Below are 17,847 nucleotides of genomic sequence, written 5' to 3' on the forward strand. Positions count from 1 at the left end.
TGAAGACTAAGAAATCTTTCTCTGCTTGTCTATATTGTCCGATTTGCATAACAGGTTTTGGCGTTGACTCAGGAGTTTGCAAGGAGAGCCTTAGGCCACTCAAGTAGTGTTTTATATTAGGAAAACTCCACTTCGGCAGCCCAAAGTTCCTCACCCACAGCCCCAAGTCAACTCCAAAAACTTGTTTGAAAATCGGGCCATTGACGAGCAGAAATGTCGTCCTTCTGTTGCAATATTGTGTGAGATTTGCCGTGGCCTGATCAGGAAATTAATGCGTCTCAGTTGATAGACAGTGTAATAAGATGTTTGATATACATTCTTAATATTTTGGCGAATCTAGGTATTCCAAACACCCTTTTAAGGTCATGATATTCCACTTATACAGACAAAACCGCCCAAGAAGACAACTCAAAAATCTGGTCTATGTACTAGTCAATTAAAAAGGGTATCTAGGGTACCACCAAAAAGTGGTCATATTGGCCAGGTGGTCCTTACGTAGAGGTTGTCATTTGTAGATTTAAACAGTCCTATACGAGAAATACAGTCTGTCACATAGGTCAAAGCTGTAAGCTGACTCAGTACATGCTTACTGAATACACGATGTAACGTACTTGTCTTAGTGCGAAGTTGACGGAGTCTGACGTTCCCGACGACAAACGACGTGCGGTCCTGCAGGAAACCTCGGTGAGAAAATACGTCATCGTTGTACCACTGTTGCGCATGCGCCTCTGGAATAACATTCTCCCTCAGAAATGTCCACAGAGACTCGGTATCAGTCACCTAGTAGATATTCAGAATGGCGAAAATTAGAATGGAATCAATGTAACTTAGCTATTCTACTGTTTCAAGAGCATATCAAGTTGCTTATAAGCAACTGCTATTTGCGGTATCTTACTAGTTTTACCTGAATGTCTAACCTTCATCGAAATACTAATACCGTTGGTTAGACATGACTTCTTCTGGTAGACAAGTAAGTGTTTAAAAGCAGGATTAACTTCTTTGGGGAGAAACCAAGGCTTCTTCTTTGCCACAATCTTGATTTGTTATGATTGTGAGGGCTAACTTGGAAATAAGTTATCTGAAGAGATTAACCTTTAGATGTAAAAATACATGAGTAATCTACAAATTGGCAGCTGTGAAGTCTGCGTTGATTTTTCATCTTCAACAATGTAAACAAATCTTTACGGCAATGCAAAGTCATGGCGAAAGCCTTAAATTGATATAAATCATAATAACGAATGGCCAAACAATTTACTTTACTTGCCTCTGAAAACGATTCGTCAAAAGTATCGTGCAGATGCCGAGTCATGTGAAACATGGACGTGTCCCTGTTACCGTTGGCCACGACCAACAGCAGGACGATGTAGACGAAGTAGAAGCAGGCGTCGTACAGGGCGGACCGCAGGCCCACCTCCACGTACCGCCTCTCCCGGGCGGTCTGCAGCTGGTCGGCGTCCGGCGGACCAACTTTGACCAGTGCTTTGGATGACACCTTACTTGCAGCCTAATATATAAAAGTCAGCAATAACAGTATGAGATGTACACATTGCATCATCTGTTCTCTCTCTGTCACTCAAGTGTGTTTATACAGAAATTGAACATATTTTGTTGATTTAAGATATCTAATACATGCAAGCAAATGCATTGTTTTTAACATTAGTTGATCTAAAATATTCAACACATACAAGCGGGTGTATATTCTAGTTGATAAGTATTCGGCTTCTTATGAACATTGCATAGGATTCAAAACCACGCTTTTGTCCATCTAGAACCACATTTGGCGCACTATCAAAAGTACTTTTTCCCCATCTAATCAGTGATTTACTACTTTAAATTTCAGATTCAGTAAATGATAAGTGGGTGAATAGGAACATGACAGTACATATCAATATGACAGGCGATCACACAAACATACCATGTGGTAGAGTCCGAGATACTCCTCATCCTCTTGCACTGGTGTGGGCGGTGGCAGCTCGTCATCAGATTGGTCAGGTTTCTAAGGATACAATTATGGGAAAAACGATGATGATGATGACGATGATGATGATGATAACACTGAGGATCATCTTTTTCGTTTCTTATGTACTATCGAGATTCTGTGTGACATGGTCGTCATGATTGTCATTTCAAGCCCATATCACGACCCTATGAACAGTATTTGTCATAATATTCGTCATTTACAGCAATCCTGCCAACGGACCACCAGTGTACGAAGTGTGGGCGTCTGTGCGCCTCAATTGTTGGACTTCAAAGCCACATGAAGTCACACACGCCGTGAACGAGACCACTAACAGTCATCTTCGACCCCGATGGACTACCAAGACATAGTGGCAAAACACATTGAACAATATCATAACATTTGTTGTGTCACCTTGATAATCAGTGCGAAGAAAAACGCCAGGAAGAAGATCTTGAGTGGTTGAGTGATGATCAGGTCGAAGAAGAATGATGTGATAAAGGTGAAGACCCAGGCCTCGGCCTTCTCCCGTCCGTACTCGAACCCGTACAACATGGTGAAGAAGGCAGACAAAGAACACGTGGACAACAACAGGAACCAACCTGTAGAATTGGAACAAACAACGAAATGGGAATGTCACAAAATTGTGAATTATTTGGATCAACCTTTGTAAGCTGTATTTCAAACTGAAGATAGGGACATATTTTGCAAGATCTATATGATGGTTATTTTGTATTATCCTCCTTTATACTTCGGCCCCATTTCCAATCCGGGGCCCGGCCGGCTGTATGCGAAAACGAAAATAAAAAATACATATCAAGAAAATACACAATATATGGTAAGGAGGAATTTTTATTTTACGTTTTGTGCATTCTGTTGTCTTGTATATCGTATTTTTCGTTCCCACAAGCTGCCCGACCGGGCCCCGGATTGAGAATGGGACCGTAGCATCAGCAAAGTTTATGCTTTTACAACTAAGCTTGTACATTTGCATGGCTACTCAACATAATCAATAGAAAACTGCACTTCTGACTAAAGCAATTCGTTTACTTACCGACGTAAACAAACCACCAGGGTAGGAGGCATTTCTTCTTTTTCCTTGAATCTTGACCAGTTGCCATCTCAAACACCGACGAAGCTGGCAAAAGTGAAATTAGAAAATTACATTTAAAAAAAAAGGATCAAATTCAGAACGCGTTCATCTTATCTGGAGCAATTACGTGTAATTTCAGTGCAGTGATGCACGTGAATTCAGGAACTTTGTTATTGCATCATAAGACAGTAAACAAGTACGATAAAGAAAACAAGTCATAGAACACTAGCTATTCCCACCATTATCATTTCTTGTGTCCAACTGGCTTTGTCTACTTCCCTCGCGAGAGCTTCCACCTCTCGCGAGACTCTCGAGACGTTCCTGGCTGCTGCTGAGGTCATTCACGTGATCGCCATAACCCGAGTCGGCAAACTCACTCTGCCTCCGGAACCCATACAGCTCAGACGTGGTCGGTCTTATTGGTGTGAAGTCTTTGACGTAGCTTGTGCCAGGGCGAGTCTGATGAACCGTGCCGGTCGCTATTGGGACAAATAAATGGCCAAATTCATGACAATTCCCACTTTTGTTTGTCCTTCAAAATCATTTTACATTCTACACCTCAATGATGGCTATGTCCGGATATACTGTTTCGGTCCGCAGTATTTCGAGTCCAAGATTGAGACATGTAGAACTCCTTTAATGTTCTAATCACAAAGTCAGTACATTTGAAATTACATGATTGCATTAACGTAGTGGACCTGATATTTTCTTTATGTATTCATATTCTAACTTCTCTCAACGGCAAATGTAGCTTATACATAGAAATTGCACAAACGTTTCTATTCTGGACGAAATCATCATTGACTGAATCGAACATTTGCCAACTTTTTTTTTAATGTCTCTTTGATCCTGAAAACATGGAAACCCCCATATGCACATTCTTTGCCTGTCTGGTCTATCAAAATCTACATTAAACATCATAGGTACAAAGCTCTCTCCCACGCCAAATGTGGCGGCATTGGCTAACGGACTCGGGGTCGAGAGGTCCGGAATTCGATTACCAGCAGCGCTGTTTTCGACGTTGTGTCAATGGAAAAGGCATTTTCCTCACTCCACCCAGGTGTTAATGGATACCTAACTTTGGTTAGGGAAGGTCGTATTGAGGTCATCTGGTGGCGCCGAATTGCAGCATTTTGGAAGTTCCACAAAATGCAAGTTCCACAAGAGCAAATATGTATCTGTTGCCCAGTCATGGGTTTTATGTGATTGTAAACCCTGCAACAATTCAGCACTAGCACTAGAAAGGCTGCCATTGCACGGGTAATCTAGGAACAATAGAATAATGAAAAATTACTATTATCATTTTCTATATTAAAACGTTACCGGCCGGAGATGCGGGTCTTATTTTCGCCCCCCTCGGTCTGCAGTACCGGAAAATCTGTACGATGGCCAGGTTCACCGGAAACACGATAAGTGCGCTCTGTATGCCGATTATGACCTGCAATGATAAACGGTGGATGACGTAAACGGTTATTAAAGAGTTCAGTGAAGATTTTAATACAAAACAGTAAATCGATAATAAAAGAGACCTAAAAATTCGAATTCCTACTTGGGCGAATGATCTACTTGACTCTACTCTACTCTACTCTACTCTACTCTACTCTACTCTACTCTACTCTACTCTACTCTACTCTACTCTACTCTACTCTGCTCTGCTCTGCTCTGCTCTACTCTACTCTACTCTGCTCAACTCTACTCTACGCTACTCTACTCTACTCTACTCTGCTCTGCTCTACTCTGCTTGATGTTTCACACAAACTCTCATTCACTTGACAGCACGTGTCATTATTACTATCGTGACTTACCTGCTCCCAGTCGATGGGGAACTGTACGGCGAACCCCAGGACGGAAATGGGGGGCGGCCGTTGGAAGGACCCTCCCCTGCCAAAGAACATGATGTTGACTATCATGGAGCAGAGCAGCAGGGACAGGCAGCAGGAGGCACGCTGCACTCGGGTGAACGGGCTGTGGGCAAAGAAAAGGAAGGGAACGAAATTACGCTAAATAGGATGCTCTACGCGATGATTGATTCACCTCTCTCAATTCAATACAAGTACTTCAGATTTTAAGACACTTAATGCGACCGATAGATTTGACTATATATTTAAACAATACAGTGTTAAAGTAGGCAAATATATAAAAGATTGCTTTGTTATTAGCAAAATAATGTTACTAAAAATTAGCCCAACTTGAATCATGTAAAACCTAAAAGTCATTTTGTTGTAGTGAATAGTTTTATTCCATACTTATGTCTTGTTCTATGTTTACTGTTGTTGCCATACTTTGGACCTGCTACAATAGTCGCGCAATAAAGTTATTCTTTCTAGTAGAACAATTCAACAGTTAAGTCACAGGAAACTATGCAATCATGGTCATGAAAGGTTTCATGAAAATACGATGTGCTGATTTGTGTAGTTCGAATGGACTTAAACAGCTAGAAATGGTTGTAAAACAGGTGTTGTCGCTCATACCTCTTTTCAATGAGGTTAGAAATTAAGCTCCTTGCTCTTTTTAAAAACTTCCAAAACGAAATTGAAAATGCAATTTCGAATAACAATTGACCAGTAGAAACAAACTGTTACCATGGTTGAGCAAAAATGGGTGCATGGTCTCATACCTTGTTGCCGGCCTTCCTACCACAGAGAACCACAGATGTCCGTCTCGTAAGTTCTTTGACATTTTACTGGAGAATAAAGTGCTAAACTTGGTCAGTTCCTCGTCCGTCGCAGCCACCAGAACCCGGTCAACTCTACCATCGCCCTCTTCAACGGCCAGCCACCTGGAAATAAACAAATTGTTCGTCTGAGCTCGGTACCTCACTTTGTTCCTGTAGCTTTTATACGGAAAGTAAAGCGCTTTCAAACAAGCTTTAACTATGTCGATCTCAAATTGAAATAACTCGAAGCCTTTTTCACGTGACATAAACGGTGTGACGTCAGCTCATTTGTTTCAATCATCCAAGCAAGTAAGTATTCGAAATGACGTCAAATATGTTCATCTAAATCTTTGCAGGAGCACATCGGAATTGAAATCAAGATGGTTTCCTTACTGATTGCAAAGAAAAGTTGTCAGGGAATCATCCTGGGTGTCGGTGATGAGGATCTTGTCCAGAAACCTGCAGAAAAATCCAATACAGTTACATTTGGATGAAAAAATGATGTGAAAGTGATCTCGAACCAGTTTAGCTCAATTAACTAAATGGACTAGAGAAGAGCTACACTGGTTGTGACAGAGAAGATAGACGCTACCTACAGTATGTACAGGGGAAATTCCCCCAGCCCTTTCCGACAATCTCAGATAAACAGTGGACCACGGCTTAACGTTCCGTCGTAAGAACTGTTACCCTTTCCAGTATCATGCATGTTGAGTGAGCGATTCTAATTCACTTACACTTCTAGGTTCAGATGCAGGGTCACTTTACACTGGACCACGCACGCACTTAACTCTACGAATACTGATCTCAGAAGTTATTCGTACAACCAAGGACGTTATATAACCTCATTGGTACTACGCCAAAAATAATTACTCTAGCAACTGGATAAAGTTTTATCCAGTTGCTCGAGTAATTATTCTTAGCGTATCTTATTACCTGGATGTCTTTCATCAACTCCTTAATTGGTACTACATGATGACTCAATCACTGCTTTGTTATAACTCCAATATCCATGAAGCTTCCTACCAGGACGGGTCATATCCCAGGTTGTCGTGCCAGACGTGCAGGGCCATGAGCACACCGAGCGGCCGGTTGGACCTCACCACGAACGTGTCCACTCCTCCCTCCATGAAGGTGACTCGCGTGGAATCTTCCAGTGTGTGTGGCCCGGATGTACCGTACTCCCCGTGAAGGATTATGGACACCTGTCGGTAAAAAAGGTCAAAGGTTGTAGGCAAAGAGACATACTGGGAATTGCATTAAAAAATGAATCTAGAAAACCATATGAGAAGGAAACACTGCAGCAACACTACATTTGATAGCTTAAAGCTGAAAATCCTCCATTACATAGTTGACGAGCTTCGCCTTCGGCCATATTTTTGATCGCCCAATATTGAAATCGACAGGGGTCGCCTGAAAATCTGCCCTATTTTATGTTACGGGGCTCGGTGCATTGCAAACATTGGCCGATTTCTAAAAATCACCCCATGACCGAGAGACAACCTCTCAGTTGTGTAGTTCCTTACCTTAGCAGACGTGCTGGCGTCCGCCCTCGCCCCTGTGAACACCAGGACCTGGTACACGTGACTCCGACCCTCCGCACCACCCAGCACTGTAGCACCGATCTGTGTACAACATAATGGGTTTAATATGCTCTCCAAGTAGGGGTTGGGCTCTTATGTATGGGCTGGGGACATAAAAAAACGGGACAAAATAGAAAGCCCAACAAAAACGCCTGAAAACACGTCAAAAACCAGCGAGAGCCCAAACTCTGCTTGGGGAGTAGAATTAATCAACAATATCTAACTGTTTTGTATTACCAGGATTTTTGGAGTTTCTTTTTACACAACCAGGAATCTCACCTGGTTGTGTAAAAAGAAACTCCAAATATCCTATGTTCTACCAACCTGATGAATTTATTTTCGGATGTTTTGTATTACCAATGCCTCTTGCGGAACTTCACGTTCAAGTGTTTGTTGAAACAAAATTAACCATCCAAAATTGAGCTGAACCAGTGCACAACGAGTTCTAACCTCATTCTCCGATAAAGGAAACCTTCAGCAAATTCCAACATTTGAAATGGCCTCATGGATGTCCTAATCACTCTGAAGACCACTAATCATCCGAACAGTAATAGCCTGGAACATTGACATGCCCGCTACAATGCCAACAAAGCGTATTTCAAATGGCATTTTTCTCCTACTGAAGTTAGAGGAAACGAACCTTTGTGGCATCTTTCCTGTCTTCCCTCCGTGCCCAGATCACGAACAGTAGATAGATGCCGACCACCACGGCGATGGTGACGACCACCCCAGGGTTAGAGCTGATGTCCGTAAACCCCTCCAGAGCCGCCAGGATGTTCAATGAGTTCGGTGCCACGAAGAACTGGAAATCGGAGCCGAACGCCGTCAGGTGGTTACACAGGCAGTGGGTGACTGTTTCCGTCGTCAGGGGGCCGATCTGAATCATGGATAAGGAGATAAGATGTGTGTTTTTTTAATGTGTTTTGTTTGTTTGTTTCTTTGTTGCTTTCTTTGATTCTTCGTTTGTTTGTTTTTTGTTTATTTTTTTGTATTGAATACCCTGTAAACTGCCTCATGTCCGTAACACACCAGGTTTATATTGCATATATTGAACAATACAAGTTGCATATCCGGGCAGATTTATATGATCCACACACACCGGGAAGGACCCTTACTCTTTTCGATAAGCATTGGTGGGCTCTTTTATGTGCTAGCTCGAGGTGTGGCTCTTCTCAAACACGTGACCTCCATTTAACGTCCTATCCGAGGGACGTGTCTAACCGAAGCTATGTACTTATTTTTACCCGAGTGAAGTAGGTAAAGTCGTGTAAAGGAGCTTTCCCAAGGGCATAACGTCAATGAGGCAAATCAGGGGACCCCGGATTTGAACCCAGGACCTCTGGGTTCTGGGCCAAACACCCTACCACAGCGACGCCACATGTGTATCAATTGTTATGCTTTTCTCTGCATTAAGTTGCTTTGGTGTATTTATCTTCCACCTGAAAATGAGAACTAGTAATACAAGATTAATCCTTGTAATAATGTACGATCACGATCAAGCAACAAAATCGACGAAAGTCTATAGATTTCAATACTGCGGTTCCCAAGAGTGTACACGTCAAACTCTCTAGACTATTTGGAACAATGGCTCACCTCACAACCATCGGATTTCCATATCTGCTCTGTGGTATCAAAGAAGAGACATTTTGATGAGAAGATTCTCATGGTGTAGTTCAAGATGAAGTCGTCGTCTCCGTACACTGGTTCCGATGAGTTGCCCTGGTTCGCACTGTGAGAGTCCGTGCTGTTGTATGGGACGTGCTCAACACCTACAAAACAAATTTAAATCATACGTTGATGAAGGTTAGACATTCAGGTAATAAGATACACCAAAAATAGTTACTCAAGCAACTGGATAAAATTTTGTTACTTGAGCCCATAGCATACGACCCTGTCTTGGCCTACTTTACTATCGAACCATATGAAATTGTTTTCACTTCATTAACATATCTATTCAGAGCTTTGGTATAAAACCTAGTTCTGCCAGATCTTTTCTTAGTCACTGACGAAAGATAGCGGATGCTGTCTGAAACGTCTGACTTTTTAAACATTTTATCAAGTTGCTTGCTTTTGGCGTAAACATAAATCACGTCTAACGATAATCTGAAACAAAATACATTGTACAAGCCATAACCGTTAACTTAGATTAGCATTTACATAGATGTAAACTTTATCATCAAGCAAAAAAAGTCAAGACGGGCTGCATTTCTACGGTAGAAAATGTTTAAGATACTGTAGCGAGGTCAATTGTACGAGTAGAAAAAAAATGGAAATACTGCTCTGACCGAAAAGACCGGGGGTAGTAAAGACCAATTTTAGGCAAATCCAATTTTTGTGTTTGCAATTACAGTTCCACTGCCATTACAGTAACTTCTGCCATCACAAATAAAACTTTAAAGCTTACATTTTAGCTTTGAAAAGATGATTCAACCTGATTAATCAAAACCATTAAACAGTATACGTGGTATGTCCCTGTGGTGTAGTGGCCTGCGCTTCTGTTACTTACCACATCTGGTATTGATTACTTGGAACCAGAAGGCCCGAGTTCAACTCCTGGGTAGGACACCTCTGGACAAGAGGCGCATTGAGTCATACCAAAGACTTTATAAAAAAAGGTACATACTTATGAAACAATATGGAAGATAAAAACACTCCACTGCAGGTAGACTAGCCCCCTGCTGCAGTGATTGCACCACAGTGTGGCCTGGGGCTATGAAACGGGGATGGGCACCGCCCTTTACACCTTGTGGTGTGGGAGGATTTTAACTAACTTTTAACTAAACGGTATACGAAACGCTAATTGGAATACGTCCTTACCGACAAAGTAGCGTCTCTCGTCAACTGCGCTTAACCATTCTGAAGACACGATCCACTGGTAAGGATCCGCCGTTACCTGGGTATTGTTACCCAGAGGTATGGAGTAGAGCTGATCCTCGTCCAGCGGGAGTGTCGTGGTCAGGTTGAAGACGTCCCGGGTGGGCGGGTGTTGGCTGCGGAGGTACAGGCGGACAGGCACGCTGGGCTGGTCCGGGATGACGGAGATGTGCATGGAACTGCCGCTGTCAGTCAGGTTAAACTCGTGAACCTTGGAACGGAAAAATGCGTCATTACGTTCTGTTGACTCCATTGAACTGAAAATTGTTACAAAGCTCCTGTACTGGAGATACATATACACAGAAAAAATATTTAAAAAATAACATAAACATTGTGAAAAACAATGTAGCAAACTAAGTATCTATCATCATGGCTAACCTGAATTTCACTCTGAAGAATTAAGAAAGGAGGATCTTGGAGTTTATTTATGATAGAGAAAGACAGACTCCGAGATGACATAGAGCAGGAGGTAGATTAACGAGCATGTAGAAGAAAAAAGAGCTAAAGAGCAATATCTGTCGGTTCGATCATCATCATCATAGCATGTCGCTGTTTCTCTTCACCCTGACCAGCCTTAGCTAACTTTGTACTTCATAGTAGTGAATGTAGAAATTAGGGTTTTGAAATTTGTAGATATTTAAAACTGGCTGATTTTTAAAACAGGAGATGAGAGGGAAAAGAGTCGACTGAATCGGAAGGAAACTCAGTTGACTACATGGACCAGACCGTGCGTACCGACATGACGTCCTGTCCTGACGGCACAGTCGCGCCCCGCTGCGCGCGGACCTCCACGCTGCCGTCCTTCCGACTGGTGACGACATCGATCGTCTTCTGAAGGTCATTGACCTCCAGGGTTCCCGCGTCACTCCTGAACTGAAGTGACGCGACCGTCGTCTTGACCTGGTCCGAGTTACTGGCGTAGGAGTACGGGTTCAGAGTCGTCTGGTAGTTCTGGGGATGGCAACGTCGACACATATATACACATAGATAAATATTTATTTGATGCGACTGACAGTCGTGTACATGTAACGCTTAGCCAAGGTTATCCTATAAGTATAGAAACGGGGAGATTTCACAAACTTCCTATCGACCAGAGGGTTTGTCTATTTTGTCCAGATGTATTTGAAGACGAATATTACTTTTTGATTGTATGTCCCAAATATTTTGATGTACGTAATTCACTATACTCAATGCTATCGTTCGATCTACCAGGATTTATCTCAGTGGACTTGAAAAGCAAATTTAACTACATAAATTAATGAAATGAGACAACCCATGCATGGTATACATTGGGAAGTATATCAAAGAATGTCTAGACGTTAGAAACTCCTCCGATGATTGTAAAATCCCATTGTCATCCAATACTACTACACCATATTGTGTAAAATAGACTGATTAGCCTAATAGAATGTTATCTATGTATCAGTGAATGCCATACTTTGTACCTTGTACAATTATTGTGCAATAAAGTTACTATTACTATAAAAAAGAGAAAAAAAAGTAGTGTATAACGCCAAAATTAGTTACTCAAGCAACTGGATAAGATTTTGGAACAGTAAGAATCTGGCTGTTCCAAAATCTTATCCAGCCAGTTGCTTGAGTAACTATTTTTGACGTATCTTAATTACCTGGATGTCTAACCTTCATCAACGAAAGAAGTCATTACGTATCTTATGTGGGGTATTTCAGGCTGAGCTAAACAGATTTCAAACTTTAGGTTCTGAAATTTGGTATCTACGACAAAAATAGATATATTTTCTTCATGCAAAGAGTTCAAATGTATAGAATATCATTGACTTACCTCGAACCCAACAGTATCCGGACAAGAATTTCCAAACAGCACCGACGCGTCCGGAATCCGGAACCAGGTCCCGCCGGTGTCCGAGGTCCGGATGATTTGCTGCGCAATATCCCGACAGTTCTGTTTCTGTAGCGCCATTTCAAACGGACCCTGCACGATCACTGTCGGACTCTCGCTCGGGCGTTTCCGCGTCAGGACGAGCTCGTTCAGAACGTTAACGGTGTCAAATATGGCGGTCGTGGCGTTTTCGGTCTGACAAGAAAAAAAGATTGGCTAAGTCGAATGTTTTGTGCACCATCGTCAAACAACAGTGTCAACACAAAATGCTCATTGCCACTATGAAAAATGTAATTTGGTTGTATAACATACACAAGCAGTGCTGAAAAAGTGTAGTTCTACCTTAGTGTCATAGGCGGGCACAAAGTACTAACAAAACAATGGGTTGGTTAAGTCAGAGTCATGTGACCCACCTTTTCAAGCTGCCCTGAAGAATTGTCCTGACCTCTGACCTTCTCTGACGTTATCACGGACCCTTGCAGGACATTGATGGCAGCTGGGACACAAAGAACAAAAGTCATGTCTTTACAACGACATTAACATCGATCCGCGAATGGTAGACATAGTGACATTATGCAAGATTGTGATTGTAGTCATGTGGTTCAAAAACTCCTTTTGCCAGATGGATACGGTCTTTGTCATCTGCTTGGAGATTAACATGTATATGATATATATATAAATGTTTCGTGTCGACGTGACGATTCATACAGCAGATATGCATGGTCCAGCTCAACATCAAACCTGACAAAAGTTGTCACGGTAATTATGTACCTGTCATCATGAACTTGGCGGACTCCTCCATTTTCGTGGCACCGAGGTCTTCCGCTGGGACGGATTGTAAGAATGTCGCCATGTCCTTCAGCGCATCTGCAGCGGAAACCTGTAAAGAATTAAATGTAGAATTTTTAGCCTTTAAGTACACTATGTTGATAGAGTTATTAGGACTCAAATGACTGTGTATCTCTGTTATGTTGTATCTGACCCTTACCTCTTCCCTCATGACCTCAATGAAAAGCGGCCTGCGTGCCGATTTGAGCTTATCATGAATAAATAAAGGTTCAAACAAACAAACAAACAAACAAACACTCATCTTTACCCCTTTCAATTTTGGTTTATCGGTTTATTGTTTGATTTACTCCTTTAATTGTCGCATGCAAATAGCACAGAAACTCTTCCAGGAGTATCAAATTCACACAGAAAAACATGAATAGCATAGCATAGCATACAACAACATCTCATTATTACGTGTACAATGACAATCCTCTTGAATTGTCAAACTTGCAATGCTTCAACATCAAGGTATACTCAAACCCGGTCGGGCAACCACTGTGTGCAGGCAACCAAATCCAGTCACATCAAAATAGTCCCAATTTTACGCTGTTTTGAGAAAACACCTGTCCTCAATCCAGGTTTGACTGTATGTATGTACAATGTAGAGATGGGAACAGAGCTAGCGGTTCGTTGTAAGTATGTAGAGATGGGTGCAGAGCTAGCAATTCGTTGTAAGTATGTAGAGATGAGTGCAGAGCTAGCAGTTCGTTGTAAGTATGTAGAGATGGGTGCAGAGCTAGAGGTTCGTTGTAAGTACATGTATGTAGAGATGGGCGCAGAGCTAGCGGTTCGTTGTAAGTATGTAGAGATGGGCGCAGAGCTAGCGGTTCGTTGTAAGTATGTAGAGATGGGCGCAGAGCTAGCGGTTCGTTGTAAGTATGTGGAGATGGGCGCAGAGCTAGCAGTTCGTTGTAAGTATGAAGAGATGGGTGCAGAGCTAGCGGTTCGTTGTAAGTAGGTAGAGATGGGTGCAAAGCTAGCAGTTCGGTGTAACTATGTAGAGATGGGTGCAGATCTAGCAGTTCGTTGTCAGTATGTATAGATGGGTGCAGAGCTAGCAGTTCGTTGGAAGAATGTAGAGATGGGTGCAGTGCTAGCAGTTCGTTGTATGTATGTAGAGATTGATGCAGAGCTAGCAGTTCGTTGTAAGTATGTAGAGACCGGTGTAGAGCTAGTAGTTCGTTGTCAATATGTAGGGATGGGTGCAGAGCTAGTAGTTGGTTGTAAGTTTGTAGAGATTGGTGCAGAGCTAGCAGTTCTTTGTATGTTTTAGAGATGGGTGCAGAGCTAGCAGTTCTTTGTCACCTGTGAGTCTGACGACACCTCCTCCCCGACACTTGTCGCCTGTCCCAGCGCGCTGGCCACCAGGTTCACTGACGTCACGCTTCTGGCCTGGACACTCGTCAGCGCCGTCACGACCGCGTCTCGGGCCTATGTAAAGAGTATAATGTTCTGTGTTCTTCTTACATGTTCATCAGGCAAACATCTAGCATTGCCTAGAGGTCCTTGCCAGTACTACTTTGTATGCCGCATCACTAGCGTTTGAAATCACTACGCAGTGCACAATGAATAAACAGCTATGTTAGTCATTCAGCCGCGTCAATCTTGTTGATATCGGGTCGATCGATGATAAAGACATCCATTGACGTCAGAGCACAACATTATACGTCCAAAATTCTTACAGAAGCTGCAGTTTCGCAATATGTCTGACTTCAGGCAATATCAAAGAGCAGCATTGAAGTGTAAAAAAAACTTGTGCATTTCCTTGTGCTACTTTGTTTCTCATCTAAAGAACCGTGCCCGATGACCATCTCTTTGTTCGCGCCCGCTCAAGTTTCTATTCCGTCTATTGAAACTAAACTAGCATTAGCTTGACCAAAAGCTAATGGGTAGGCAATCACTTCAATCTAGAGACAGTATACAAACATTTTCGGTCAGTTTTTAACGTTTTAGACACAGTATACAGAAAATGAACGGCTGCTAACATGTTATCACCGCATTGATTATTACTAATCTCGGAAGCTAACATTTTATTGTCTCAGTGATAAGTCCCGGCGGTATACAATCTAGTACCATATTGTCTAGTGTCGACAGCTAACATTTAGTGTCAGTGCTAAGACTAGAGTAGTCATATGTTATATTGTTCATCATTGTCTGTCCGTCCTCTCCGTGTAACATGTACATCTACTTGCAATTAGACTACAGGCAGGAATTTGCAATTAATTTAAACTAAGCACCATGTTGATAAATTAAGATCTCTCACCTCTGTTGCCGCAGCTTTCGTATCGTCTGCGGTTGCGTTCGAAACAAAGTTCAGGACGGAAGTGACGCTGTTGGACAGCTGCACCACAGACCGGAAGTCTCCCTGACGTACAAGTTTACCCAGGGTGCTGTTCGCTCCCACAACCAACTGCGTTGCTACGTCAGTGGACTTCTCGGTAGGAAGACTGAATACCTGAGGTAGGAAGAGACATGTGGAACACTTATTCTACCAGTTAAAACCTTTAAGTATTCCATCACCTATATTATTTACTACCTAAATGGCGTTTCAGTTAATACGGTTGACATGTATCCGACTTTGCCATGGCTTCGACAACGCATGACCATCAAAGCCACATGCAGTCTGAATCTTTTTCATCAATCTGACTGAATAAATGGTAATAGAATGAGTGAAAAGAAATAGAAGAATATTTACCTTCACCACAGTCTCAACGGAAGACGTCGCCCCAAGACCATCGGACACGTCAGCACGAATGGTGACGTTGTAATCACGTGATTCCAAGCCAATGGGAAGCAAGAGTCCTGACAGTATGGAATCCCGACCGGTGTGTAGGATTGAGAAGACATCACCCGTTACCGTGGAGACGGAAGCCAGCCTCTCCGCGCCCGTACTATACAGAAACGTGTAGGTCAAGGGCAGGTCAAGGTCGGAAAAGCCTGGCGGGTAAAGCACAAAAACAGGTTAATGAATCTGTGTGGTATACCTTCTAGCACGTGACTGATGATTATGATGATGATGATGGTATACCTTCTACTTCGTAATAGGCATACGCACGTCCTTTCTTTTAATATTGATCATTTGCATTTGTTTAACGGACAACTTTTATCCACACCTTGTCCTTGTCATGGGAAAAAGAGTCTCTCTTCCCACTCATCACACTGAGTCTGTATCGAACTGATAAATTTACGTAGGAAAAAAAAACCGCTTCATTGTAAAACATTTTACACATACCTGAACACGATATAGTAAACTCCGTGACCATCGCCGTGCCGTTTTCAGGAGAGACGCTGCAGCTTCCTACGGTCGGCGGCTCGTTTGGCTGGAAAGTGTGCTCCGCGAAGCCTTCTCTGTCGGGACCCAGGGACACCGTCACTCTCAGGGTGTAGTCTCCTAGTGCCTGCAAGTGAAAAAATAAACTACTCAGCACTCACCCTCCTAAAAGCAGGACCCCTATCGCTCGATTTCTTGGCTCGCTCGCGTTGGGGCCCTGCTCTTTAGCCCCAGTAGATACAGTTCTGGCGACGTTACTGACAGTTGCTCATGAATAATCCATGAGCTATCCTTATTTGGCACAATTTGGTGGTTAATTTGTTCTGAACCTAAAGTAACGATGTGAGACGTAAACTGATTGGTTGATAGCTTCCCGTCGTCCTTTGCGCTTTTGCTCTAGATGGGGTTTAGCAAACCCTCTGATTGACTGAAGCTGTTTTGGCGCCAGAACCGTGTCTACCAGCCAAAGAGCAGGGCCCCTACGTGAGCGAGCCAACGAATCGAGCGATATGGGTCTCCTACTTTTAGGAGGGTGTCAGTACTGAGATTCTGAAAAGGTTATGTTGAATAAATGAAAAGAAGAAGAAAACTTCTTCCAAGAGACGCCATCATTGCATTCTTGATTCAAATAGGAAGTAAAGGTTTTATTGGACAACCTTTATCCGAAGAACAGACGAAGTTACATATAATGATAGGGAGAAGGTTGCCAGCCTTCCACTTCTGTAGCATGGTATCAAAAGCTATTATAGCTACCGAGTGTCTTACGTTCCCTTCGCAAATAGGAAGAGAGCGCCGGAAACTCGGCAGCTATAAGAGGTTTGGGTATCAGACTACAGACGGGCAAGGCGGCAGGCTTTCCTCTACCGTTAAATGTAACTTCGTAAAACTGCCAAAGGTGCCACTTTTTCCTGTTGCATTAGAAATGTTACAGGTTATTTTTCTATTGTATGTAGTAAAACCATATCTAATGTTATTAGTCTATTTAGAGAAATAAAATAACATTAAAATGTATCGAAACAACTTGTACCATGTAGCGAAAGAACTTTGTGCCATGTAGCGAAAGAACTTTGAGCCATGTAGCGAAACAACGTATGCCATGTAGCGAACCGACTGTAGTGAACTAACAATGTAGCGAAATAACCAGTTACCTTTAGGAAACGTTTTATGCCCACATACCTTGAAGACGCCGGCCTGCACGACGACGTCCGGCAGGTGCCTCCCCGTGGTGGTGTCGGTGTCCCAGGCGAGGTCGTCCCGCCCGAAGTCCGGCGGGGCCGCCCGGAGGGTCCAGTTGTACCGGACCGGCTCGTCCGGCCTGCAGCTGGAGCAGGAGTACGCCGAGCTGAGCACCAGCCGCTCTGACGGGTTCAGCTTCCTCTCACAGTTACTTAAACATCTGATAAATGGTATTAAAAAATGTGTCAATTATTATATATCATGCAAAATCATATTTATATAAGAGACGCAGGGGTCGCCCCAGGATGAATTACAGACAGACCTCCGAGCAGCCAACCTGAACTGGAGGGATGTAAGGAGGATGGCTGCTAACCGAGCCTGCTGGGCCAACCTAACTGCCTCATGTGTCGGACGACACGGGAGCCCCTAAGTCTAAGTAAGTTAAATCATATTTCTATATTTTAAACATGTTACGGTACATTGCACGCGTGGTCCAAAAACAATTTCCGTAAACATGAACATGATTTGCCGTTGCAGGATGGTGACACAAT

The 17,847-nt window shown here is 42.9% G+C and overlaps 1 protein-coding gene across 1 annotated transcript in view; it reads right to left on the reverse strand.

The window, feature by feature from the left end:
• Positions 1 to 17,847, reverse strand: part of LOC136429518 (polycystin-1-like protein 2) — a 32,003-nt gene that overhangs the window by 3,882 nt on the left and 10,274 nt on the right. The window contains exons 11-34 of the mRNA XM_066419350.1: positions 17,297 to 17,516; positions 16,082 to 16,247; positions 15,545 to 15,786; positions 15,113 to 15,304; positions 14,155 to 14,280; positions 12,790 to 12,898; positions 12,432 to 12,514; positions 11,962 to 12,213; positions 10,896 to 11,111; positions 10,104 to 10,371; positions 8,880 to 9,055; positions 7,927 to 8,163; positions 7,230 to 7,328; positions 6,730 to 6,908; positions 6,100 to 6,165; positions 5,668 to 5,829; positions 4,856 to 5,015; positions 4,374 to 4,488; positions 3,290 to 3,529; positions 3,012 to 3,095; positions 2,372 to 2,559; positions 1,916 to 1,996; positions 1,265 to 1,504; positions 612 to 780 (exon numbers count right to left, since the gene is read on the reverse strand). Of these exons, the coding sequence (XP_066275447.1) occupies positions 612 to 780; positions 1,265 to 1,504; positions 1,916 to 1,996; positions 2,372 to 2,559; positions 3,012 to 3,095; positions 3,290 to 3,529; positions 4,374 to 4,488; positions 4,856 to 5,015; positions 5,668 to 5,829; positions 6,100 to 6,165; positions 6,730 to 6,908; positions 7,230 to 7,328; positions 7,927 to 8,163; positions 8,880 to 9,055; positions 10,104 to 10,371; positions 10,896 to 11,111; positions 11,962 to 12,213; positions 12,432 to 12,514; positions 12,790 to 12,898; positions 14,155 to 14,280; positions 15,113 to 15,304; positions 15,545 to 15,786; positions 16,082 to 16,247; positions 17,297 to 17,516 (4,070 nt within the window). The remainder of the gene's footprint in view (positions 1 to 611; positions 781 to 1,264; positions 1,505 to 1,915; positions 1,997 to 2,371; positions 2,560 to 3,011; positions 3,096 to 3,289; positions 3,530 to 4,373; positions 4,489 to 4,855; positions 5,016 to 5,667; positions 5,830 to 6,099; positions 6,166 to 6,729; positions 6,909 to 7,229; positions 7,329 to 7,926; positions 8,164 to 8,879; positions 9,056 to 10,103; positions 10,372 to 10,895; positions 11,112 to 11,961; positions 12,214 to 12,431; positions 12,515 to 12,789; positions 12,899 to 14,154; positions 14,281 to 15,112; positions 15,305 to 15,544; positions 15,787 to 16,081; positions 16,248 to 17,296; positions 17,517 to 17,847) is intronic.

Source organism: Branchiostoma lanceolatum, chromosome 3 (assembly GCF_035083965.1).
Source record: "Branchiostoma lanceolatum isolate klBraLanc5 chromosome 3, klBraLanc5.hap2, whole genome shotgun sequence".
In the NCBI taxonomy this organism is placed as follows: Eukaryota; Metazoa; Chordata; class Leptocardii; order Amphioxiformes; family Branchiostomatidae; genus Branchiostoma; species Branchiostoma lanceolatum.